We start from the raw sequence: 23,682 nt of genomic DNA on the forward strand, positions 1-23,682 counted from the left end.
CGGATTTTAAATGTAAGCATATCTAAATATATATCACGGATTTTTCGCTGGTTCGCAGATTTCTGCGGACAATGGGTCTTTTAATTTATGGTACATGCTTCCTCAGTTTGTTTGCCCAGTTGATTTCATACAAGGGACGCTATTGGTGGATGGCTGAGAAGCTACCCAATCAGAGCACGTATTACATTTTAAATAAAACTCCTCAATGATATACGATATGCTTCCCTTGCGGTGCTTCACACACTTAAAAGCTCTAACAGCATGTATTCATTTTTGATTGATTGCTTTTCTCTCCCTCTCTCTCACTCTCTCTGACTAACTCTGCTCCTGACCGAGGGGGTGTGAGCAGAGGGGCTGTTTGCACAGAGGCTGTTTGCTTAGAAGATACGGACACTCCTCTAAAAAATGCTGAAAGACTACCTTCACATTGATTCCTTCCTTGCGGCCGCTTTATCCCGGTGCTTCCACTTAAAAGCCCAACAGGCCTATTGATTTTTGATTGTTTACTTTACTCTCTCTCTCTCTCTGACATTCTCCGCTCCTGACGCGCATTCTTTGAAGAGGAAGATATGTTTGCATTCTTTAAGTTGTGAGAAAGAACTGCCATCTCTGTCTTGTCATGGAGCACAGTTTAAACTTTTGACTAAAGGGTATTATTTCATGTCTAGAGGGCTCTATTAATGTTAAAAAACGTATTTAGAAGGTCATAAACAGGTTTTCTATGCTCTAACTGCGAAAATATTAGATTTATAAATAAAGAATCCTACTTCGCGGAAATTCATTTATCGTGGTAGAGTCTGGAATGGATTAACCGCGATAAATGAGGGTTTACTGTATATACTGTATATATATGTGTATATATCAAAGCTTTTCATTGAGCTCATCTCCACACTAATATTCATTATACTATAAAAACCTCCACTTGCACAATATAAGCCAACATGTAATCGGTCAAACAGTCTGTATAATACAACACTTTTTCAAGTAGTAAAATCATAGCCTACCTCAGAAACATATTATTTAAAACAGCAAGATATGTCATACACATCATTATTCCCTGGAAAATAAACCAGCGAAGTTTAGAAAAATGGAGTGTACACTACTAGTTAAAGGTTTTAGAACAACTCAGGTTTTCTAGCTTTTCTTCAGTCTTAAGCAGCTGAAATTCAACGAATGACCTAAAATGATCACTAGGTAAGCTGTAAACTGCCAGATGTTTAAATTTAAAGTTTAGGTTAGCAAAAACTGAAAGAAAAGGGAAATTTCAGAATATTACAAATGGGCCTCCTTCAGAGAACAACTAATAGGTTACACCCTACAGATGTTCTGCAGCAATTAAAATTAATTAAACCTTTTAGCAAGTTGAAGAAAACAATTTGCACAGTGATCCCGACTGCTGTTGATTACATAAAAACCCTTCAAGCAGAGTTGGAAAGACTGTGTTACTACACCCTGTGAAGTGCTTCTTGGACAATATTACACTGTAGAAAGTTGTAAATCCCAGAGATAATGGCAAGAAAATGGCAATTAACAAATTAAATGAGACAGAGCAATAGTACAGTACCCTTAGAAGTGTGGGCCTTTTATTTAGATAAATTGTACAAAAAATCTAAGTGTCAGTAAGTGTCATACACAATCTAAAGGCAATTGGAAACTGGAAGAAACTCTGTTAGGAAGATATCTGGCAGACCCAAAGTCCCAACTCCATTTGAAGGCAAGTTTCTGAGGGTCACCAGCTTGTGTGATAGGCGTCTCACAGCAGAACAGTTTCAAGCACAGCTTCACAGTGGTAGAAAAAAGCAAGCCTCAGTTTCTACTGTAAGGTGGAGTCTTTGTGCTGCAAGTTTGACAGGACATGTGGCAGGAAGAAAGCCGTTCCTTAAAGAACAAAATAAGGTCTTGAAGTATTAGCTGTGGGCTACTGCAGACTGGAAGAAAGTCTTATGGATCAATGAATCAAAATTTGAAATTTATACTTCATCAAGCAGGTGTTTGTACACCATTGAATTAATGAAAGAATAGTTTAGCAGTGTGTGACACCAACTGTTAAATGTGGAAGAGAAAGTGTGATGGTTAGTGAATTCATTAAAGTGACTGGCATTCTAAATCAAAATAGTTACAACAGTTTGGCTGTTTTATCAGAAAAAGGTGGCAACTTTGATTAATCAAAAATTTGAATAAAATCTTGTACACTTAATGATTCCTTGACTTATTTTTTTATTGGCCATTGTTTATTTGTTCTATGCCTTGATTTTAGGAGACATTAAGAAACTAAACTGCGTGTATTACCAAAAAAACTAAAAAAACTGAGGTGTTCTAAAACTTTTGACCCATTGTGTATATTGATTAACATTACAGTAAAGTCAGTATAATTGTGCTGCGTGCTGAAGAGCTACCTCAAAAACTAAATGAACATAAGGTAACTGATCTGAAATGCTGAAAAGATGGCCTTCTAATAAGGTCTGAATATTAACATTGACAGAAACTCATGTGAGCGTTGGACAGTTGCAATCACAAAGCTAGATCAGCATTCATCAGTCATCTAGATAAAGATGATATTTTTCAGAAGAGGACAGGAACCAAAGATGTGTCTGCCACTCTGTTTTTTTCTATGGATAATCTTAAAGTTAAAAGGCTTAAAACATGTTTTATGGAGGAGTTTGGAAGCCTGTGCTGAAATAGTGCGTTGCCACGTCAGCGACATGATGAACCACCCAGATTGGGACCCGAGTGCAGTTGTGCAACGTATGACACCTCAGCACCACACTGGAATAGTCTGAGGTATTTTTCAGTGGCTGGAGTGCCAATCCTGCCTACAATCCCCAAGTTTTACCTTCTAAGTTGGACGACTTGCTTGCAGGGTTGGACACAGATTAACGTCATACCCAGAACGAAGCAAGTGCAGGTTAAAGGCCTTGCTCAAGGTCCCAATGGTGTAGAGCGACTTCTGCCATTTGCTAGGCTTGAACTGCCACATAAATATAATGTGTTTTCTGCTGTCGATTGGGTGTTGTGGGGATGATTCTTACATTAACAGATTGACAGCGGTGCCCCAGAGGTGGAACTTCCGGTTTTACTGTTTTCTTTCGGAGAGTCATTTCCATAAAGTACGCCATTTTAAAGACAGAAGGGAGAAGAGGAGGAAAAAGGGGAAAAGAATCAGAGGGTAAAAAAAAGCAGATCAGCTACTGCACGGGCCGTGTAAGAAGTCCAGGAGCTGCTACAGTCCTGTCAGAAGGTGGAAGTGATTCTTTTTATCGGGGAATTGAACATTCCGCAAATTCCTATGGACCTGGGTGAGCTATTTTTAAAGGACTTACAGTATTGTGTCACAAGACTGACTGTATGTCTTTCATGAAGAAGAGGTGATTACAGGTAGGAGTCCTCAATTGTCAGAACTCCTCGTTTTGCCAGCCGGCATCAGAATTGTGGTCAACTGTGAATTTATTTACCTTATCTGGATGGGGAATTGAGGAATATTGTTATTGTGAATATATATGTATATATTTGTGGTGCTACAATATAAGGGTTATTTATTTGTAAGGGATTGTATTCTTTTTTCATTTTATGTAATATACTCGTTATGTGATGATAGATATTGACTATTGGTTTTTTTGTGGGCTATAATGTATCGGCATTAAGGGACTGAACCGGGTAGAATAAAGGGTATACGGGAAATGGTTTGGGGTATGATATTGGCCTTTTATCATGTGCCATTACCTAGGACAGATTAGCGGTAGCAATCGACTCATGTTAGTGTGTGGGATGAATTGTTACAAACTGTTGTGCAGATTCCTCAGAGCCACCACTATGTTTTATTGCGAGCATTATATTTCAAGGTATTTTTTTTAAAGGCTAAGTTATGAAACATTGAGTATAAACAGAAAGTGGTATTGTAAAGTTTATAATATAATCTATGACTTACATGATGTACAAATAATTTTAACATGGTCTCAATTGACTTGCCATGAAATGTACAGAGCAACTTCAAGAAACAGCTGAAATAAAGCCTGTAGTATGGTGAAGGATTCCAGCCAAGCCAGGTACATATTGTTCTCACCACTGCCATGTTCAGAAATAATTTATACTTCTGTGTATGGTTTAAATTACTAGATGCATCCTCTCTAGTTACTAACATATAAAAAATATGATCAATTTTAACCAATTGCCTTTATTTTTGGACACAACATTCTTCTGTAGATTTAGTAGCCTACCAGTCACTCATAGAAATATGGCATTTTCTGTGATGCATTTGAGAAAATTATTAGATCACTAATGTTGCAACCACGCCAAACCTCCCTCTAAGCTCCAAACCTGTGGCTCCGATGTAATCCAGGGGGTTGCCCTCTCGTGTTTCGGGAGAAGTATTGCCCTGGATATGAATATGCATCCCAGCCTCAGCCGCCTGCCACAATATATATATCTATTGTGAAAGAATGAGTCTCAACACACTGGAAAGGGTTTTTTAGTAAGCACTGATGTGCATGGATTGAGCTCCAGACTGAACTGAACTAGTGGTAGAAAAGATGGCAGTTTTAAAGGGTGAGACTGGACGTGATGTCATCTGAGGCCGGAAACTGGATGTGAGATCTTTCTTGGTGCCGGAACCAGAAGTGACATCTGTCTTGGCGCGGGAACTGGAAGTGACGCCTGTCTTGGCTTAGTGCCCCCCACCACCCCCTGGCCTGGTGCATAATTACCTCCACTTGGTTCAGTCAGCTTCCTTCTAGTTGCACGTGTGTGACAATATTTTACATATACATATATTGTGGACCACCAAGGTGGTCACCGGCATCCCAACCTAACACAGATTGACACAGGAGGCACAAGTGCACGCACAGGTTTTTTATTTTTCTTTCTTCCTTGTGGGAAACATCTTCCCTTCTCCCACAAGCACAACATAGTCCCAAAAACACAGCACAACACTACTCTTATTCTTTCTCTTTTTCTTTTCTTTTTCCACCTCCACTCCTCCAGGCAAGCTTCGTCTCCCTCCTCCCAACTCTGGCTCCCAGGGTTGTGTCTGCTGGCTCCTTTTACAAGGCACCCGGAAGTGCTCTAGGAGCTTGTTGATGCATTTCTGGTAGCACTTACAGGTATAGTGAAAGAGCTGCACTCCGGGGCTCAGCAGTAGCTGCAGCACCCCCTGCTGGTGCCCACCAATCCCAACAGGGCTGTATCTAACTTCAATTCCCATGGAGCCCTGTGGGAGTCCGAGGCCCAAAAAATTAAAGGAACACTTTTTAATCAGAGTATAGCATCAAGTCAATAAAACCTCTGGGATATTGAACTGGTCAGTTAAGTAGCAGAGGGGGTTGTTAATCCGTTTCTACTGCTTTGGTGTTAATGAAATTAACAACACGTCCACTAGAGGGGCAACAATGAGACAACCCCCAAAACAGGAATGGTTTAACAGGTGGAGGCCACTGAATTTTATCCCTTCTCATCTTTTCTGACTGTGTTTTTACTATTTTTGCATTTAGCTACGGTCAGTGTCACTATTGGTAACATTAGGCCGGAGTTATACTTCATGCGATGCGATGCATGCTGCAGAGGACGCTCCTGCTACGCAAGCGTTGTAGTGTTTATACTTGCGCGCGTACTTTACGTAAATCTGGAGGAATCCACCAGGTGGCAGTGCAAGATATTATCACGGTGAGAACATGTTCGGTTTCTCTGTGTAGTGAATTGCCTAGAACACTCATTTAATTCCAATAACACCTTACGACAATATCTCTGAAAAGGATGTTTATTGATTAAATCCATAAATCCAGGGATGTGTCCATTCCAGCAAGCATTGGGCACGACTGAGAAACAATCCCTGGACGAGGTCTCAGCTCATCGCAAGATGAATACAAGCACACACATACACTAGCGTCATTTTAGCGGCACCAACTCCCAAAATAAACCGGAGCACAGTGTGGAATACAAGCAGGATATACCAGCAACATAACTCCCTGCGAGACAGCAGTGCTATCGCTCCGCCGCCGTGTCACCCCCATGTGTGTAATTATTAACAGTATTCATTATTTAAACTAAATTATATGTAAAGTGTAACATACATACTTTAATGCATTTCATCATGAAAGTGATATCAAGTATAAATCTAAAGATTCTAAATGTGCAGAGAGTTGGAATATCATACATTTAATTTGTTCTGTGTGGTGATTGATTGCTCCTTGCCACAGCTGTTAGGTCCAAGAAGCTCGAAGTGATTAAAAACTGGGATGACGTTTATGACCTTCTGCTTTAATGATAAAGTAAACTACGAGGTTAAAGTGGACAATTCGAGATTAAAGCCGAAATTTCCACTTTAATCACAAAATACACGTTTTCACCTTGTCCTTTATTTTTTTCTCAGTGGCATAAATACAGCGCTATACATTATGTTGTTGTTGTGAAGTTGCAAAAAAAGATGCATCGTGTCATTACGATCGGGAATATGCGACGCTTGAATATAAAAGCACCATGAATGAATCTGTATGTCGGCATTTTGCTTCACCACATCGAACCATTCATCAAACAGCGAAGCACGCGCTTTGATTCCCATAGGATCTGCACAGAGGCTTTCTGTCACATGTAGATAGTAAACAGAGACTCTGATGTCACATTCCGACTTTTAGCACACTGCGCCCCCCGACTTTTTGCTGGTACTGCAACTCGCGCACGCGTCGCATTAATTTCTGAGGACCTGCTTAGAGGACGAGTGAAATGAACGCTGGGAACGCGTGGCAGCCATGATTCGGGCGCGTACGCGTTCTGAGCGTGAAGTATAAATCGGCCCTAAGGCGATACCTGGACCCTGCGGAGGCCGCACAGGTAGTCCAACTTCTCCAGGATGGCATATCAATATGTGCCATTGCCAGACGGTTTGCTGTATCTCAGGGCACAGTCTCAAGGGCATGGAGGAGATTCCAGGAGACAGGCAGTTGCTCTAGGAGAACTGGATAGGGTCGTAGAATGTTCTTAACCCATCAGCAGGACTGGTATCTGCTCCTTTGGGCAAGGAGGAATAGGATGAGCACTGCCAGAGCCCTAGAAAATGACCCCCAGCAGGCCACTGGTGTGAATGTCTCTGACAAAACAATCAGAAACAGACTTCATGAGGGTGGCCCGAGGGCCTGATGTCCTCTAGTTGGCCCTGTGCTCACTGCCTGGCACTATGGAGCTCGATTGGCATTTGCCAAAGAATGCCAGAATTGGTAAGTCCACCACTGACGCACTGTGCTTTTCACAGATGAGAGCAGGTTCACTCTGAGCACATGTGACAGAAGTGAAGGGGTTATGCTGCCAATAACATCATTCAGCTTGACCAGTTTGGTGGGGGCCAGTGATGGTCTGGGGAGACATATCCATGGAGGGACACACAGACCTCTACAGGCTAGACAATGGTGCTTTGACTTCCATTAGGTATCGGGATGAAATCCTTGGACCCATTGTCAGACCCTATGCTGGTGCAGTGGGTCCTGGGTTCCTCCGGGTGCACGACAATGCCCGTCCTCATGTAGCGAGAGTATGCAGGCAGTTCCTAGAGGATGAAGGAACTGATACCATTGACTGGTCCCCACGCTCGCCTGACCTAAATCCAATAGAACACCTCTGGGACATTATGTTTCGGTCCATCCAACGCTGCCAGGTTGCACTTCAGACTGTCCAGGAGCTCAGTGATGCCCTGGTGCAGATCTGAGTGGAGATTCGCCCAGGTCACCATCTGTCATCTCATTAGGAGCATGCCCTGACACTGACAGTTGCTGCAATGAAATTTTGGCAAAATGAACCAGCCTGCCGCATCATTTTTTCACTTTGATTTTTGGTGTGTCTTTGAATTCAGGCCTCTGTAGGTTGATAATTTTCATTTCCTCAAACGATGTGGCATTGTTTTGTTCCTAACACATTACCCAGTCCATATATGTACATATATATATATGATTTTTTTTTTTGGAATTGTTGCTATTTCATTAGTTTAACTTTTATTTCAGAACTTCTGTTAAAACAATATTTGGAATCTTGCGAGTCCTAATATGCTGAATCTTTTTAATGAGGTCATTGAGATGTGTTTATTAACTTTGCACCATAATTCAGAATAGGTTTTTCTGTTTGGAATTTCAGCACAGACAAAACGATTTACATTATCAGTAGTTAATAATTTTTTTTACAAACTAACCAATAAATGCATGTATGGTAAACTCCGTTTTTGAAATTCTCAAAATTCTTTATTTGTCACATACATAGTTACAGTACATAGTACAGGACAACACGCAGTGAAATGCATCCTGATCCGCTTATCAAAAACTTTGCAAAGTTAGAAGAATATCAGTTAGATTAACAAAAAGTCATACATTGAAAGATAACAGTATAGTAGAACATAATAAATAAGTAAAATTATGTAAATAAAGTAGAATTAAGTGTTAAGGTACAATAGTGCAGTGATTATTGCGCAAAACCAAAGTTAGACAGGTACATAGTTAAATGAGGCAGTTTGTTTGTTTACGCTACTGCGATCTTTACTTTCTTTTTTTTATACTTTCTAATTTTCCTACTTTCATATCCTTTAACATTCTCCACATGTGTATAGTGCCCTTTTTTTTTTTTGGAGCCTTTCGAATTCCACTGCTTTCATAATCTCTAACCTGCTCTGCATGTGTTTAGCGCCAACATTTGTGAACGTCTTTATGAAGTTCTACTTTGTCTTTTACTCTTTCTCTTTTAATTCTGAGCCGGATTGGACGTGCTTTTTTTTTCAATTCCATTTGTTCCGGACTGATAATTACTTTCCTTATTTTCTGAATTTGCACCTCGATTATTGTTTTTCTTTTTTGCTCTTTTTTCTCTCCAACGCTTCTGAGTCTCTTTTCTCCACGCCGCTTTTTTCTTCACTTTTTCGTCAACATTTCATTTATAATGTACTGTCCTTATACGCTTTATATGCGCTGAGAGCCCTGAATCCATGTGTGCTCAAATCCTTTAGACGACTGAATGTTTTGCTGCCTCTTGGCTCATTTGATATTGATTGTAAGTAGGGTGTTTTGCAAGAATCTCATGTTCCACGTCATTGCGAGATGGTCCTGGGTTAATCTCTTAGAACAAAGTCTCATGTTTAAGGTCCCTGCAAGACGCTCAGTTTCTTTTAAATGTCTTCCCTGATCTTAACGTGAAGGTCACGTCTTGATGCCCTTGTGTTTCTGTCCAGGATTTTTTTTTTTTTATAATAGAGAGATATATGTATATTATGTATATTATGTATTGTGGTGAGCGGCTGGGGGCGGTACCCAGCCGGGACACCCGGAAGGACTGAAGGAGGGATTATGCCTCCTCCAGACCATGAGGGGGCGACCGCCCTGGTGGGTATGGGGAGCATGGGAAAGGAGCATGGAAGCTCAACCCTATAGGGGCCCATGGTCACCGCCAGGGGGCGCCCAGATGCCTGGAGAGCCCTGGTCCTCAGCACTTCCACCACACACGGAAGTGCTGTGGGAATGAAGACCAGGAACACCCGGAGTGCTTCCGTCACACCAGGTAGGTACCTGGAGCACGTCCGGGTGAAGATAAAAGGGGCCGCCTCCCTCCATTCGATGGCTAGAGTCAGGTGGAATAAGGACAGAGTTTGGAGGAGAGGAGTGGAGGCGGACCTGACGAGAAAGGCATTGAAAGAGGCCTGGACTGAGGGTGTTTGGTATGGGGTACTGGGTTGTGTACGGTGTTGTAAATAGTGTAATTATGATTAAACATGTGTCGGTGCTTGAACCATCAGTGTCCGCCTGTCTGTGTCCGGGCCAGCTTCCACAGTATATAATATATATATATATACTTGTCAATTTTATATTGTAAATAGCATAATTAATATAATGTTTATATACTGTTATTAGCTTGTTATGATAAATGAGATTACTCTGTAAGCTTATTATTTAACATATTAAAACTGTAAACTGTGTAGCAATTTATTTGTTTTAGAGATAACCATACCGAATATTGTTATGTTGCTTTCTATATCTGATCAAGACTTTTGCAGTTTGCAGTGTGGAATTATTTGCACTTCATATTAGCTTTAATACTTTTAAACTGGAAAAGACAGATACTGAATCAAAGCAACTGCTCACTGTTGCATATCTTTGAATAGTGGATTATACCAAAGTGGTAAAAAGAAAATGAAATATTTAAACATTTTGTACCCTATACTACATAATTAAATCTATTTTATGTAGTATTTTATATGATGAACACCAGTTCAATGTTTATTGTAGAACTAATACTTTTTTCATTTCTACTGGCAGGTTAAGTGACTTGATCAAATATACACAGTGATTCAACAGTAAGGATTAAATTCACAGCTTTGTGGCTCGTAGTCTTTAGTCACACCATCTGCCAAAGCCAGAGAATACAGTATTAAGAATGGTTTTTTAACTTAACACTGCTTTTTATCCATGTCTTGAGGAAGATATACATGGATGTTTGAATTATTTACCTGATGTATGAACTACTTTCTGCTAAAGTCTGAATTTGCCATCTTTTCACTTCCTAGCCATGTTCTAAAACTCTGAGTGAGTCATAAAGCAGGCAGAAACTGCATAATTTTGAATTTTTATACAATATCACTATGGGGCAGAAGCACCAACAAGCTAAATGTTAAGGAATAGGACAAGACTGAGCTTTAACTTTGGTGAGAGGATGATAATACAAAAGCACTGATATTACAAAGGTGGCTGAGCAGTTTTGCTGTATTAGTAAAGTGACATTGCAGAATAAAAGTGTTTTCATGGAATAAGATGGCATGGACAGGCAAAGAAGGGCATACTGTATATAAATTGTCTGGGTGAAACAGTCACTATTACATCATGATAGATAGATAGATAGATAGATAGATAGATAGATAGATAGATAGATAGATAGATAGATAGATAGATAGATAGATAGATAGATAGATAGATAGATAGATAGTTTAATAAAAACATACATCTGTATATATGTGCATAATCTGGTGGTCTCATTCATCTTTAATTTGGGTGCCCTACTGTTATTTTTCTGGTTTGTTAATGTACTATTCTTGTTTCCCATTAGGGCGGGAAGATTCCCATTCGGTGGACTGCACCAGAGGCCATAGCTTACAGGAAATTTTCCTCAGCCAGTGATGTTTGGAGCTATGGCATTGTGATGTGGGAGGTGATGTCATATGGGGAGAGACCGTACTGGGAGATGTCCAATCAGGATGTAAGTGAAAATTTCCTTTCTGAAACAAAATTGTGTGTTTGGTCCTTCTGATCGTCAAGCTCAGAAACCTTTCAGTAAGTTGGTTTCCAGCTAAAGTTTGACATCAGTGCAGCAGTTTAATTGTTTAGGTAACAATTCATCCCACAAGACTTATTAGAGGAGGATGGACTGGTCATTCTAGATTATTGATTACTGATACTGTACTTTCAGAATGAGAAATCCATCAGATAATGGACAGCAGCATGACAGATTTTGGCCTTTTGAGGAACAGCAGGTTATCTTTTGCCTTTCCACTGCCTTGATGTTGAATTAACTATTCCATCTCAGCTCATGTTTGCATAATGCAGCAACAACTACATCCTTAATGAGGGACAATGTAATGCAGCCCCTCAAAAGTGACTTACTCAGCCATACTTTGGAATCTTACAATTATCATACCTGCAAAAATAGTTTTGTGTATTTACAATTTTGTAATAAAAAATTACATTACAGTAAGGTTCAGGGTACTTAAACAAAATAAAACCTATGGAGGGCTAAGTCTTTTTCAAAAACAATGTTGTCAGACAAGAAGCAATCTAAAACAAGAAAACATGGAGGAAAATACTGCTTCATATCAAGGCTACATAGTATAAACTCTTGCTTTCTTCTTTGTGACATTTGTTGCAACATTGTGAGTTACATGTGTAGAGTAGGATACTGTATTTGTAGGAATTTGTACAGGCACTTGAGGTACTGGCAATGTTTTCAGGACTCCACTCAGTGGGGACTTTTGGCTGCACATAGCTGTCATTGGTGCTACTATGATGACATAAGGAGGAGGAGGGAGTGATGTGTACAAAATTCTAGAGAGGGATTTTATTTAAATGCAGTGGAGAGAGATAAATGAAAGAAGTATAGAGATGGTGTTAAGACTACTGTATCACCCTAAAGATGTTCATACTTGGAGGTAGCCACTTTGAGGATAAACTAAAAACAGAGCAAACACTCTTTTGGGGAAGTGACCTGTGCTTCTTTATAAGGGTTAGCCTCTTCTCAGCTGTATCCTGTTGGTGACTTGAACGTATTTTCTCTCACTGAGATGGTACTATCCAAATCCACTATTCTTTTGCTGATTCTCCTGTGTGGAGTCAACCAGTATGGACTATTACACCACAAAAGGCAATAAGACTGTACATTTCCATATAACATTACTGAATAAAACCATCGATTTGATTTGCTTTAAATAGCTGTATTAACAACTATGTTTGTATACATTTAGCAGAAAGAGCAAATAGTAATAGCTTGTATGGGAATACTATTGATGGATGAAGGTTTACCACTGATTATTTCATAGTACCATATATATGTTATTGCTGTTGTCAGATAACAATATAACTTTTGGGATATTTTAACTATAATCTCTCAAACAGTGTGGGAAATGGCCTGGGGACTGGTATAGTTTAATACTGGCTATTGTTTCTGAACATTATCTACCTCCCTAGCAGGCAGTAAAGTGTGACCTTCGTGTCTGTAATGGGCTAATTATTATAACTTCTAAAGCTAATTTAAAAATGTATTTTCTAAGACCAAATTAGAGTTGTATGATAATGTTTGGATTACAATAACTTTTCAAAACTTTTCTTACTGCTTTGTCTTGACATAGGTGATTTTGTCCATAGAAGAGGGTTACCGTCTTCCAGCCCCAATGGGGTGCCCAGTAACTCTGCATCAGCTAATGCTCCACTGCTGGCAGAAAGAAAGGAGCCATCGACCAAGGTTTTCAGAGATTGTGAGCTTCCTAGACAAGTTGATCCGCAATCCTAGCAGCCTACAGATGTTGGTGGAGGATGTGCAGGGGTATGTTCTTTAGATAACAGAGTGCCATGCCAAAATGTCTAGTGTCAAATACATGCAAATATAATAATTAACAATTTGAAAGTAATATGAAAAGAAGTGTAAAATATTTTTCTTGCTATGAAAGAAAAAAACAGAGATTGGCTTCCCTGTTCAAAGGGAGTGGTTAGTTCTGTTGCCTCACAGTCCAAGGAGAATAGGTTTCAGTCCTAGTCTAGTTACTGTCTTTGTGGAGATTGCACAAAATCTTTGAATCTGCAATAGTTTTTCCCTCTAAATATTCCAAGATACCCTGGTTAGATTGATGTGCAGCTCTAAAATGGCCCAATATGAAGGAGTGGGGCTTAATATGAATGAGCTAAGTGAGAGTGGTTATGCCTATTGAATGGCATAGCAGCATTGCTATTCAGATGTTGGCCTACCATGTTGCACCTTTATCCTATAATGTAATAAGCAGGCTTGAAATGAATGATCATATTGATTGATATAAAGCTATTACTGCTAAGGGTCTGAAAAAAGCTAAATCGTGATTTCTGATAGCAAACTCCAGGATGCATTTTACATGCCTGGCTAAAAGCTTGACCCTTTAAAATTTGCTTATTTCTCTCTCTAGTAACAACTACACTAGACCTTTGGGTCCACTTACAACAAAGAACTCAGCCTAGATGAACAGTTTAACCACACATATATTATGGTGCATGGCAAAGTGTTTTTCATACTGATTACATAGGATTACATCCTATGCAGAAGAGCTGATCTGAAGGAGATTGAAGACTGCAAAGTGGTGGCAGGGGAAAGTGTAGTTAAGTAGAATAGGATGGTGGTCTGTAGGATGACGTTGGAGATCAAGATGAGGAAGAGAGTGAGGGCAGAGCCAAGGATCAAATGGTGGAAGTTGAAAAAGGAAAACTGCAAGGTTGAGTTTAGGGAGAAGGCGAGACAGGAACTGGGTGACAGTGAAGAGTTACAAGACAGTGGGAAACTACAGCAGATGTAGAAAGGCTGACAGCAAGAAGGGTGCTTGGCATGACATCTGGAAAGAGGAAGGAGGAAAAGGAAACATGGTGGTGGAATGAAGAAATACAGGAGGGTATATATAGGAAGAGGATGGAAAATAGAAGTGGGATAGTCAGAGAGATGCAGAAAGTAGATAAGAGTACAAGGAGATAAGGCGCAAGGCAAAGGGAGAGGTGGCGAAGGCTAAAGAAAAGGCATATGATGAGTTGTATGAGAGGTTGGATACTAAGGAGAGAGAAAAGGACCTGTACCAATTGGCTAGACAGAGGGACCGAGCTGGGAAAGATGTGCAGCAGGTTAGGGTGATAAAGGATAAAGATGGAAACGTACTCACAAGCGAGGAGAGTGTGTTGAGCAGATGGAAAGAGTACTTTGAGAGGCTGATGAATGAAGAGAATGAGAGGGAGAAGAGGTTGGATGATGTGGAGATGGTGAACCAGGAAGTGCAATAGATTAGCAAGGAGGAAGTAAGGACAGCTATGAAGAGGATGAAAAATGGAAAGGCCATTGGTCCAGATGACATACCTTTGGAAGCATGGAGGTGTTTAGAAGAGATGGCAGTGGAGTTTTTAACCAGATTGTTTAATGGAATCTTGGTAAGTGAGAGGATGCCTGAGGAGTGGAGAAGAAGTGTACTGGTGCCGATATTTAAGAATAAGGGGGATGTACAGGACTGCAGTAACTACAGGGGAATAAAATTGATGAGCCACAGCATGAAGTTATGGGAAAGAGTAGTGGAAGCTAGGTTAAGAAGTGAGGTGATGATTAGTGAGCAGCATTATAGTTTCATGCCAAGAAAGAGCACCACAGATGGAATGTTTGCTCTGAGGATGTTGATGGAGAAGTTTAGAGAAGGCCAGAAGGAGTTGCATTGTGTCTTTGTGAACCTGGAGAAAGCATATGACGGGATGCCTCGAAAGGAGTTGTGGTATTGTATGAGGAAGTCGGGAGTGGCAGAGAAGTACATAAGAGTTGTACAGGATATGTATAAGGGAACAGTGACAGTGGTGAGGTCTGCGTTAGGAGTGACGGATGCATTCAAGTTGAAGGTGGGATTACATCAGGGATCAGCTCTGAGCCCTTTCTTATTTGCAATGGTGATCGACAGGTTGACAGACGAGATTAGACAGGAGTCCCCATGGACTATGATGTTTTCTGATGACATTATGAGCTGTAGCGATAGTAGGGAGCAGGTTGAGGACACTTTGGAGAGGTGGAGATATGCTCTAGAGAGGAGAGGAATGAAGGTCAGTAGGAACAAGACAGAATACATGTGTGTAAATGAGAGGGAGGTCAGTGGAATGGTGAGGATGCAGGGAGTAGAGTTGGCGAAGGTGGATGAGTTTAAATACTTGGGATCAACAATACAGAGTAATGGGGATTGTGGAAGAGAGTTGAAAAAGAGAGTGCAGGCAGGGTGGAATGGGTGGAGAAGAGTGTCAGGAGTAATTTGTGACAGATGGGTATCAGTAGGAGTAAAAGGGAAGGTCTACAGGACGGTAGTGAGACCAGCTATGTTATATGGGCTGGAGATGGTGGCATTGACCAGAAAGCAGGAGACAGAGCTGGAGGTGGCAGAGTTAAAGATGCTAAAATTTGCATTAGGTCTGACGAGAATGGATAGGATTAGAAATGAGTACATTAGAGGGACAGGTCAAGTTGGACGGTTGGGAGACAAAGTCAGAGAGGCAAGATTGCGTTGGTTTGGACATGTGCAGAGTAGAGATGCTGAGTATATTGGGAGAAAAATGCTAAGGATAGAGCTGCCAGAGAAGAGGAAAAGAGGAAGGCCTAAGAGAAAGTGTATGGATGTGGTGAGAGAGGACATGCAGGTGATGGGTGCAACAGAACAAGATGCAGGGGACAGAAAGATATGGAAGAAGATGATCCGCTGTAGCAACCCCTAATAGGAGCAGCCAAAAGAAGAAAACATGCAAAAGTACCTGAACAATTTTAAAGTCTGGGAATCTGATCATTGGCTATTAATTTGACATACAGTTAGAAATCTAAGCACACTTCAAGTTTACAATAACTCTGACAATGCCAAATGAATGAGCTCAATGTGATCTCAGTTTCCTCTTCAGAGTGTTACATTTACTTGGAGTATATTAACTTCCAAAATTTTAAGAGCTTTAGAAACAATTTGATTTAAGATACTTTATGGGACCTTTGACAACTCTAAAGGATCTTCTTTCTCCCTTCACCTCATGTGAGGCAGAAAGTACACCAGGAAATAATGTGTTAAAAATCCTGTGACACAGATTATGCAAACATTAAAATATTATGTGAAAACAGTAAACAAATTGTCTTTTAAGATAGTTTTGTATGTTAATGATTTTCAGGAGTTATTTCATACAGACATTTTAAAAATGTAATACATTTATACATTTTATGCATTCATCCATATTTACATTGCTGAAATTTGCTTGTGCATGTTTTCCATTTCAGTTTACACTGTTCTCATTTTCTGCAAGGAATGTTTTCATGACCTATTCTGAAGGACAAGATAATTACAAATACAGCGGTGTGTAAAGTGCTAAAAGCTACAGTTTTTGGCTCAAGATTAATAAAGTTATGTTTACATGATGTTGCTTCAGCATATGGAGTGCAGCAGATTGGTCTTTTTATCTCCAGATTCTTCTGTTTCTCACACTAGCAGTTCTGTTTATTTGATTTTTGTGGTTGAAGTCATACATAAAAGTCAGCAATGGAAATTTACTTTTTGCATTGCCAAAACAACATGTCCTTTTCACACTGAACTATGGGAATGTCACAGATGCAGATGGTGCCATTTCTCATTCTGGCGTCAGATGTTAGACGGAACAGGTTATGTATTTTACAACTAATTTTAACATTGTCAGGCACTTTTTAGTAATTGCTATATGCTTGTTATTTTAGGTACAACTTTTGTAGGTTTTAATAACTTATATGAAGGTTAAACTAAAATTTTGGAAGAGGATGTTTATGAGCTTAGAACTGATTATGACGGGGTGTAGAGTAGCTGGCAACATCTGAGTTCCACCATTCAGTAACTTGAGGTGTTGTTATTAGTGTGGTAAGCACTGAATCTTATTCTGCTTCATAAATCTGTTAACAGGCACTTTATGTTAGGATTCTGTAATGAATCCGATACAAAACAAAGTAAACATAAGAGATATGTCTGTTTTGTAGAGGAGTTATTAAGCTTCTTACCCAGTTTCAGAAAATAAATCATTCTCAACTCATGTTTTTTCCACCTGGGTTTGTGGAGTATATCAGCCGGCACAAAGGACACTGTTTAATCATAATAATACAGGATACTGGATGAAAACATCTTTGAACTATTTTGCCAGAGAGTCTTTGATTTCATGAATCATGTAGTCTGCTCTTTGAAGGGTTCATAACATTGTTTCAAATTTAATCTCCCTATTTATTTCTTGCTATCTTAGTTTGACTACCAGTACTTTGTAAGCCCTATTAGATAAGACGTATTTGCCCTCTGCCTGCTATACCAGCCCTTGATCAAATAACCATACACAATCAACACTGTTTTGTGTTTTTTTCCCTTTCTCTTCTGATATAGGTTACCAGAGTCCCCCACTGATGTCCCAGAATACCCATTATTTATTTCAATCAGTGACTGGCTAGACTCTATAAAGATGAGCCAGTATAAGAATAATTTCATCTCAGCAGGCTTCACTACATTGGAATCTGTTACAAGAATGAGCATCGAGTAAGTAGAGCTTGGCAGAGTATTAGTGTAAATCCTCTCTGGACTGCATACAATGAATGATGCTGCAGTTTACATTAATGCTGAACATACAAGGCAAAGCTTGTCAGTAAATTTAAGCAAAGAAGACATTGATACCAAGTCCATAAGGCATTTAGTGCCAGTACCTGAAAATACACTGGGCAAATTCATATAATGAGGCACAAGGCACAATTTATTATGTTTGGACTTGACAGCATTAAATTTAAAGTGCACCAAGTCAAAGCAAATATCATTAGAGTCAATTTACATGTCACCAAATGGCAAAATATATCAATGAAGTGGGAACCAGCCTGAAATTTGCAATATGTGTGAGTAACTGGGCTTCAATACTGAATCTAAATACCATGTGCAACTAAATAGGAGTGAGCTGAACATTACCATTTAATTCATGGTGTACTTTATAGCAGGCCCTTAAATCATTGGGAAGCATGTATCTAAAGCGGCAAATGATACTTAATCCATAGGTCACTGCATGCTAGAATGTTGTGTCAAATATTGACAATACAGAGGCAGTAAGCCTAATTAAAGCAGGTATTGCAGCTTGTTTCTATCGTGAAAGTGTCCACAAATGGCACTTTAGCATCCAAAGTTTATTTTTTATTGGTACACAGGAATAAATGGCCTTATACTATTCCTTAGCTTAATAATTTTGCTTTACATGTACACCCCACAATACATACCCAGGGTCGTGACAAGGGTAAGGCAGATGAGGCACTTGCCTCGGGTGAACATTGGGAAAGGGGTGCCAAATTGATGAAAAATGAAAATTAATAAATTGCAAAAGAAAGAAAAAAACCATTTGTATGTTGCAATGTTCGTCAAATACCTTAAGCAAACTGACAATTTGCATCGGACACTCTCTCTCAATACACTTGTTTCCTCATATGATATAAGGAGTAATAGATATTTTAATATCACAACTTAGATGCAGATATGAAAAACTATATGGGATTTTGTCTGATTTCGAATTTTTAACAGGTGTAAAATTAAAGTTATTGGACACAGGAAATATAAAAAAAGCAGCTTGTGATTCATCCCTTAAATATCCAAACGATATAAATTCTGTAGAATTCTTATCAGATATAATCAGGCAATGACGTTAATTCCAGACCTTAAAGCAGCTATAAGTTTAGATCTTTTAAAAATGATTCATGAATAAAGTTTAGTTCAGTCCTATCCAAATTTAGAAGTTGCATTGAGAATATTCCTAACACCACCTGTTACTGTAGCTTCTGGTGAAAGACACTTTAGTAAAATAAAAATTATCAAAACATATTTAAGATCGTCACTTCCTCAGGAAAAATTGTCTAATATGACAATTTTATCAGTCAAACAAGAATTGACAAAACAAATTAATTTTGATAAAATAATTGATGAATTTGTTTCACTAAAAGCAAGAAAAGTAAAACTTTAAAAAAAGATTTTATATTGGGCATTTATTTAATTATTTATGCATTGTAATTATATTAAATTTAGTTTTGTCTAAAGGATTATCTCTTATATATATCTCTTTTTTGGTTTGTCCTGCTTCCACCTGAAAACCAGTCCCGTCCACACGCAGCCGACACGGCATTTCTCGATTCCTATTCGTCCTCTTCCAAACCCCTCCCCATAATGCCAGCGACTCCTCTTCAAAACCATTCCCGCCCACACACAGCCGACACGGCATTTCTCACCAAGCTTCTGAAGTACGTTTGCATCTGTCCCATTGGCAACTCCTGCAAACAGATTTCCACGCTCAATATGAATTGCGATCCTATGGTTTACCCACTTTTTTTCCCTTACGGAGGCATTGGCTGGCACAAAGATTTACATGTTCCCGATAAAAGAACCGCCAAGCGAATAAGGCTTACTCAATGCCAATTTTATGCGTACAGATTAGCAATGAGGAATACATTTAGAATACATTTAGTATTTTGCACTCCAGCGGCGAACGGTTCCAACGGTACGTCGTAGATGTGTATGTTAACACAGAGGGTGCGTGTCTCAACTCTCTCAGATTAGATCAACAAGATTTGCGCGTGGAACAATACAAAGCACTGCAAGCAAACGCTGAAAATAACAATGTACGTGTAGGCAAAATGATCATATTACCGTCCAAATTTCCAGGAAGTGCAAGATACATGCAACATAACTAGCATGATGCCATCATGACAGCCTCATTTATTTATCATTTTCACATGTAATCCTGCTTGGCTGGAAATTCTAAATGCACTGTCGGATACCCAAAGACCGGAGCACAGACCTGATATTGTAGTACGAGTCTTTTGGATTAAGCTGCAGGAATTACTTAGAGACATTGTACAACAACATCTTTTTGAGGTTGTTATTGATTATATTCGTGTGAATTTCAGAAGCGCGGCCTTCCTCATACCCACATCCTGTTTACTCTTCACAATAATTCTAACAACCAGTCTTCAGCCACGGTCAGTTGTACGTGGCTTTTTCTAGGGTTAGATCTTTCGACTTATTATCTGTCGTCACCACCAAAACACCTATTCACAACTGCGTCTTTCAAGAAGTATTTATTTCTTCTTGATTTCTAATCCTTTCTCACCATTTTCTGTTCCTATTCTTACACCGCCGTATGCTACGGTGGGCTTTGACTAGTTGATATTATTTTGTCTCTATTATTAAATTAAATTACTGAAAACTTTGTAATATTCTAATTCATCTCATGTGCAATACTTTGTTTTCCTTTTGTTAAGGTTGGTGTGATTTTATTTTTAATATGTGCAATTTTATGGCCCTATTACTATTGTACTATTACTGCGTTCTGTGATTTTTTTATTGAATAATTAGGATATAGCGGGTTGAATAATGGATGGATGGATGTATTTTGTTCTTAAAATAATTTCTCTTTATTTATTTTTATTTAATATTATTAGTAATAAAAAACTATATACATAGGGGCGTACATTTATCCTCCTGCCTCAGGTGAAAATACCTCTAGGCCCGGCTCTGCCTCGTATCCTTAATAAGGGCAGGCTGTATGCTGACAGGATCACAGATCACAACCTGCTCCCAGTTTCCCACCACTGCAAGAATGGAACTTTAATCCAGCTAAGGTGTTCCTTTAAAGTGCACACCATTGCATGTCATTCTCCTGTATGTACTTGTATAGTATCCATTCAGGCACATTCATTATATAGATGGCACTTTAGTCCCCTGACAGCATGATGTTTCCTTGTATCTCCAAAACTGTCTCCTTCACATATCTCCTATCTGCTACCCTCTCTAACCCTCATATCAATCACTGCCATTTTGTGCTCCATAAACCTCTCTTTTTATACAGTGCTTTGGAGGATGCAAGAATTAGGAATAGCTGCATCAATTGAACAAGTGATAATTTCCAATTGTCTTGTTACTTATCAGTGAAGCTACTTTTAGCTAAATAAAATAGCATGTTAACTAAAAGGTCCCAAGCACTTATTTCATGCCTTCTTATAAGTACACACTAGTTAATGTATCTAAATTTTAAAGCTTATGCAACTGAAAAGATATAACATTATGGCCCAATGGCTATAAATCTATTTACATACATCTAATCAACCTGTTCATTCTGAAAAACACTTACCTGTTCCTATGAGCTCATTCTTGTCATATTCTCACTGGCCTTCTGTAACCTTCTGTCCAAAAGGGCACTTACCTGGTAAACTCCTGTTTAGATACACACAATCAAATATAATCCTAGCCCTCCCTTATGAGCTTCTACATTACAGTCTTATTTAAATTGTTGGTACTTAAACGCTAAAAGATCATATATCCTATGTTAACGTATAACACAAATTAAATATTATGAGTCTTATTTAACAGACTATAATTAGCACTATTTTTCACCCCAACACATAACTGCATGCCTTTCTTTTAAACCATGCCTGTTTTCTCTTACAGGGATGTCCGAAGAATCGGTGTGACACTCCTTGGCCACCAGAGGAGAATAGTGAGTAGCATTCAGTCTCTGCGGCTACAGGTGTTACACATACAAGAGAAGGGCTTCCATGTATGAGCTGCTGCCACCCGGCCATGCCGCCAGTCCCATGCCCCAGCTCTCCAGCGTGCGGAGCGTGTCCTCCAATGCCGACTACCGCTTCCTCGGAAGGTGGAATGAGCCCGCCGCGCCTGAAGCAGTTTTGCTATATTCAAGCTGAAGGGGAGCTTTGTGGACAGAGAGACATCTATCCACGTTTTGTGACCATGTAGCTGCTAAGAATAGTGCAATCTGCAGATATTTTAAGTCATTCTTTTCTACTTTAATGTGACCTATGGTAACTGAAATGCTTCCCAGAGTCATTTAAAAGGAAATGTAGACCATTTCTCAACTTAGTCCTGAAAGCTCAAGTCCACATCTACTCAGCAATACCAAGAAATGGATGACAGCTTGCCCGCCAGTCTGTCCAGTTGTGTGGAGATCCCAGTATGGCCAGCGTGAAGGACTTTCCAGGGTATCTCTTAATAAAAGAAGAGGCATTTTCACTGAGTAATGGATAGAGCAGGAGAAGTGTGCATAAACCTTGCTGCTATTTGTAAGCAATGTGAGGAGATTTTTTTTGTACAAAGTACAAGTTACTTCAAATTCTTGTATTTTATTTTTCTATAATTTCCAGAAAAGGCATTTTCAAGTCTTACAGACTATTTATGCCTGTTTATTAGCAAATAAAAATTAAAGTTCTGGTGGTGAGGATGTGCTTCCTGTGTTGCTACAGAGTGTGTGTATGTGGGGCACAAAGTAAACTATGCCCTCTTCGTTATGACTGATTTCCCAGTGACACAACATCGGCCTCTCCTAAAACAAGCTGCACTTTACTGCAGATAAAACTCTCAGTAAGTGTATGTATTGTTATAATTTGCATTTCTTATCCATCAATCTAGAGAAGCTCTCCTTGGCTAAATGTACAAGATACAACCAAAATGACCTAATTAACTAGCAAGTGAGGGGTTTTAAATGATCCAATACAGTGGCTAGTGGCATTTAAGGATGACTCTGAACATTTAGCCTTATTCGATTTTTATGTTAAAGCAATTTCATTATGACTTCTTCTTGAATATTTTTCTACACATCTTGTGGATTTTTAGGTTTGAATCATATGTATGGTGTTTGTACCTTCTCTTTCTGCCTGTATGGGTTTTCTCCCTTGACTCTGGAGAAGGCATGTGTATAAGGTTAACTCATAACTGAATGCAGGCCAATTTTAACAAGTCTGGATGTGTGAACAAGTGCGCCTTGCAATGGAGTAATACCCTGTACAAACTGTTCCCAGTCATGCTGCCAAAATGGGCCTTGGCAATAAGATTGGATTAAAAAGATTCTGAAATATTATGTATCAATGACCTTTAGGTTTTTCCTGCACTTTTTCTGTTACTTGCAAAATTTTCTTATGAGGTGAAAGCATTGCTCAAAACTACAAAGCTGCATGCAAATTTTACTGGGACCATGCAGCTAATGAAAATTATGAATAATCTATTATTATTAGTTATCAGCTGTTGTGATTACAAGCTGCAACATATAAAAATAATAATGTTAATACTATTTTTAGTAATATGATTTGAAATCAATGTCATACACCTATCAAAATTTTATTTCCATTAAATTTTTATTTTATGAATGGTGACTTCTTTTTTTATTCAGTTAAGCTTTCTTTACAGTGTGAGGATGAATGTCCTTTTATTTTTTCAGATAAACAAGCAGATGTTTTAATGAATGATCTAATGAAATAGGATAAAGGAATGATGTTTGTTGGAATTAATAATATTTTAGTTTTATTATTGTTTACATTTTCATTTCTTTTGACTGAATACAGTATGCAATGCCAAAGCCCAATGTTTGGACTCATTTGCAGTGGTTACTGGGTAAGTTGCTGGATGATTTTCCTGAC

At 39.1% G+C, this 23,682-nt stretch overlaps 1 protein-coding gene across 2 annotated transcripts in view; it reads left to right on the top strand.

Moving 5' to 3' along the window:
• Nucleotides 1-23,412, top strand: part of epha6 (eph receptor A6) — a 371,198-nt gene extending 347,786 nt beyond the window's left edge. For both annotated transcript variants that reach the window (XM_039744991.1, XM_039744992.1), the window contains exons 14-17: nucleotides 11,056-11,205; nucleotides 12,848-13,041; nucleotides 17,618-17,767; nucleotides 21,701-23,412. In XM_039744991.1, the coding sequence (XP_039600925.1) occupies nucleotides 11,056-11,205; nucleotides 12,848-13,041; nucleotides 17,618-17,767; nucleotides 21,701-21,815 (609 nt within the window). In that variant the 3' untranslated portion in view covers nucleotides 21,816-23,412. The remainder of the gene's footprint in view (nucleotides 1-11,055; nucleotides 11,206-12,847; nucleotides 13,042-17,617; nucleotides 17,768-21,700) is intronic.
• Nucleotides 23,413-23,682: the final 270 nt, after the last annotated feature.

Source organism: Polypterus senegalus, chromosome 2 (genome assembly GCF_016835505.1).
Source record: "Polypterus senegalus isolate Bchr_013 chromosome 2, ASM1683550v1, whole genome shotgun sequence".
Lineage (NCBI taxonomy): Eukaryota > Metazoa > Chordata > Cladistia > Polypteriformes > Polypteridae > Polypterus > Polypterus senegalus.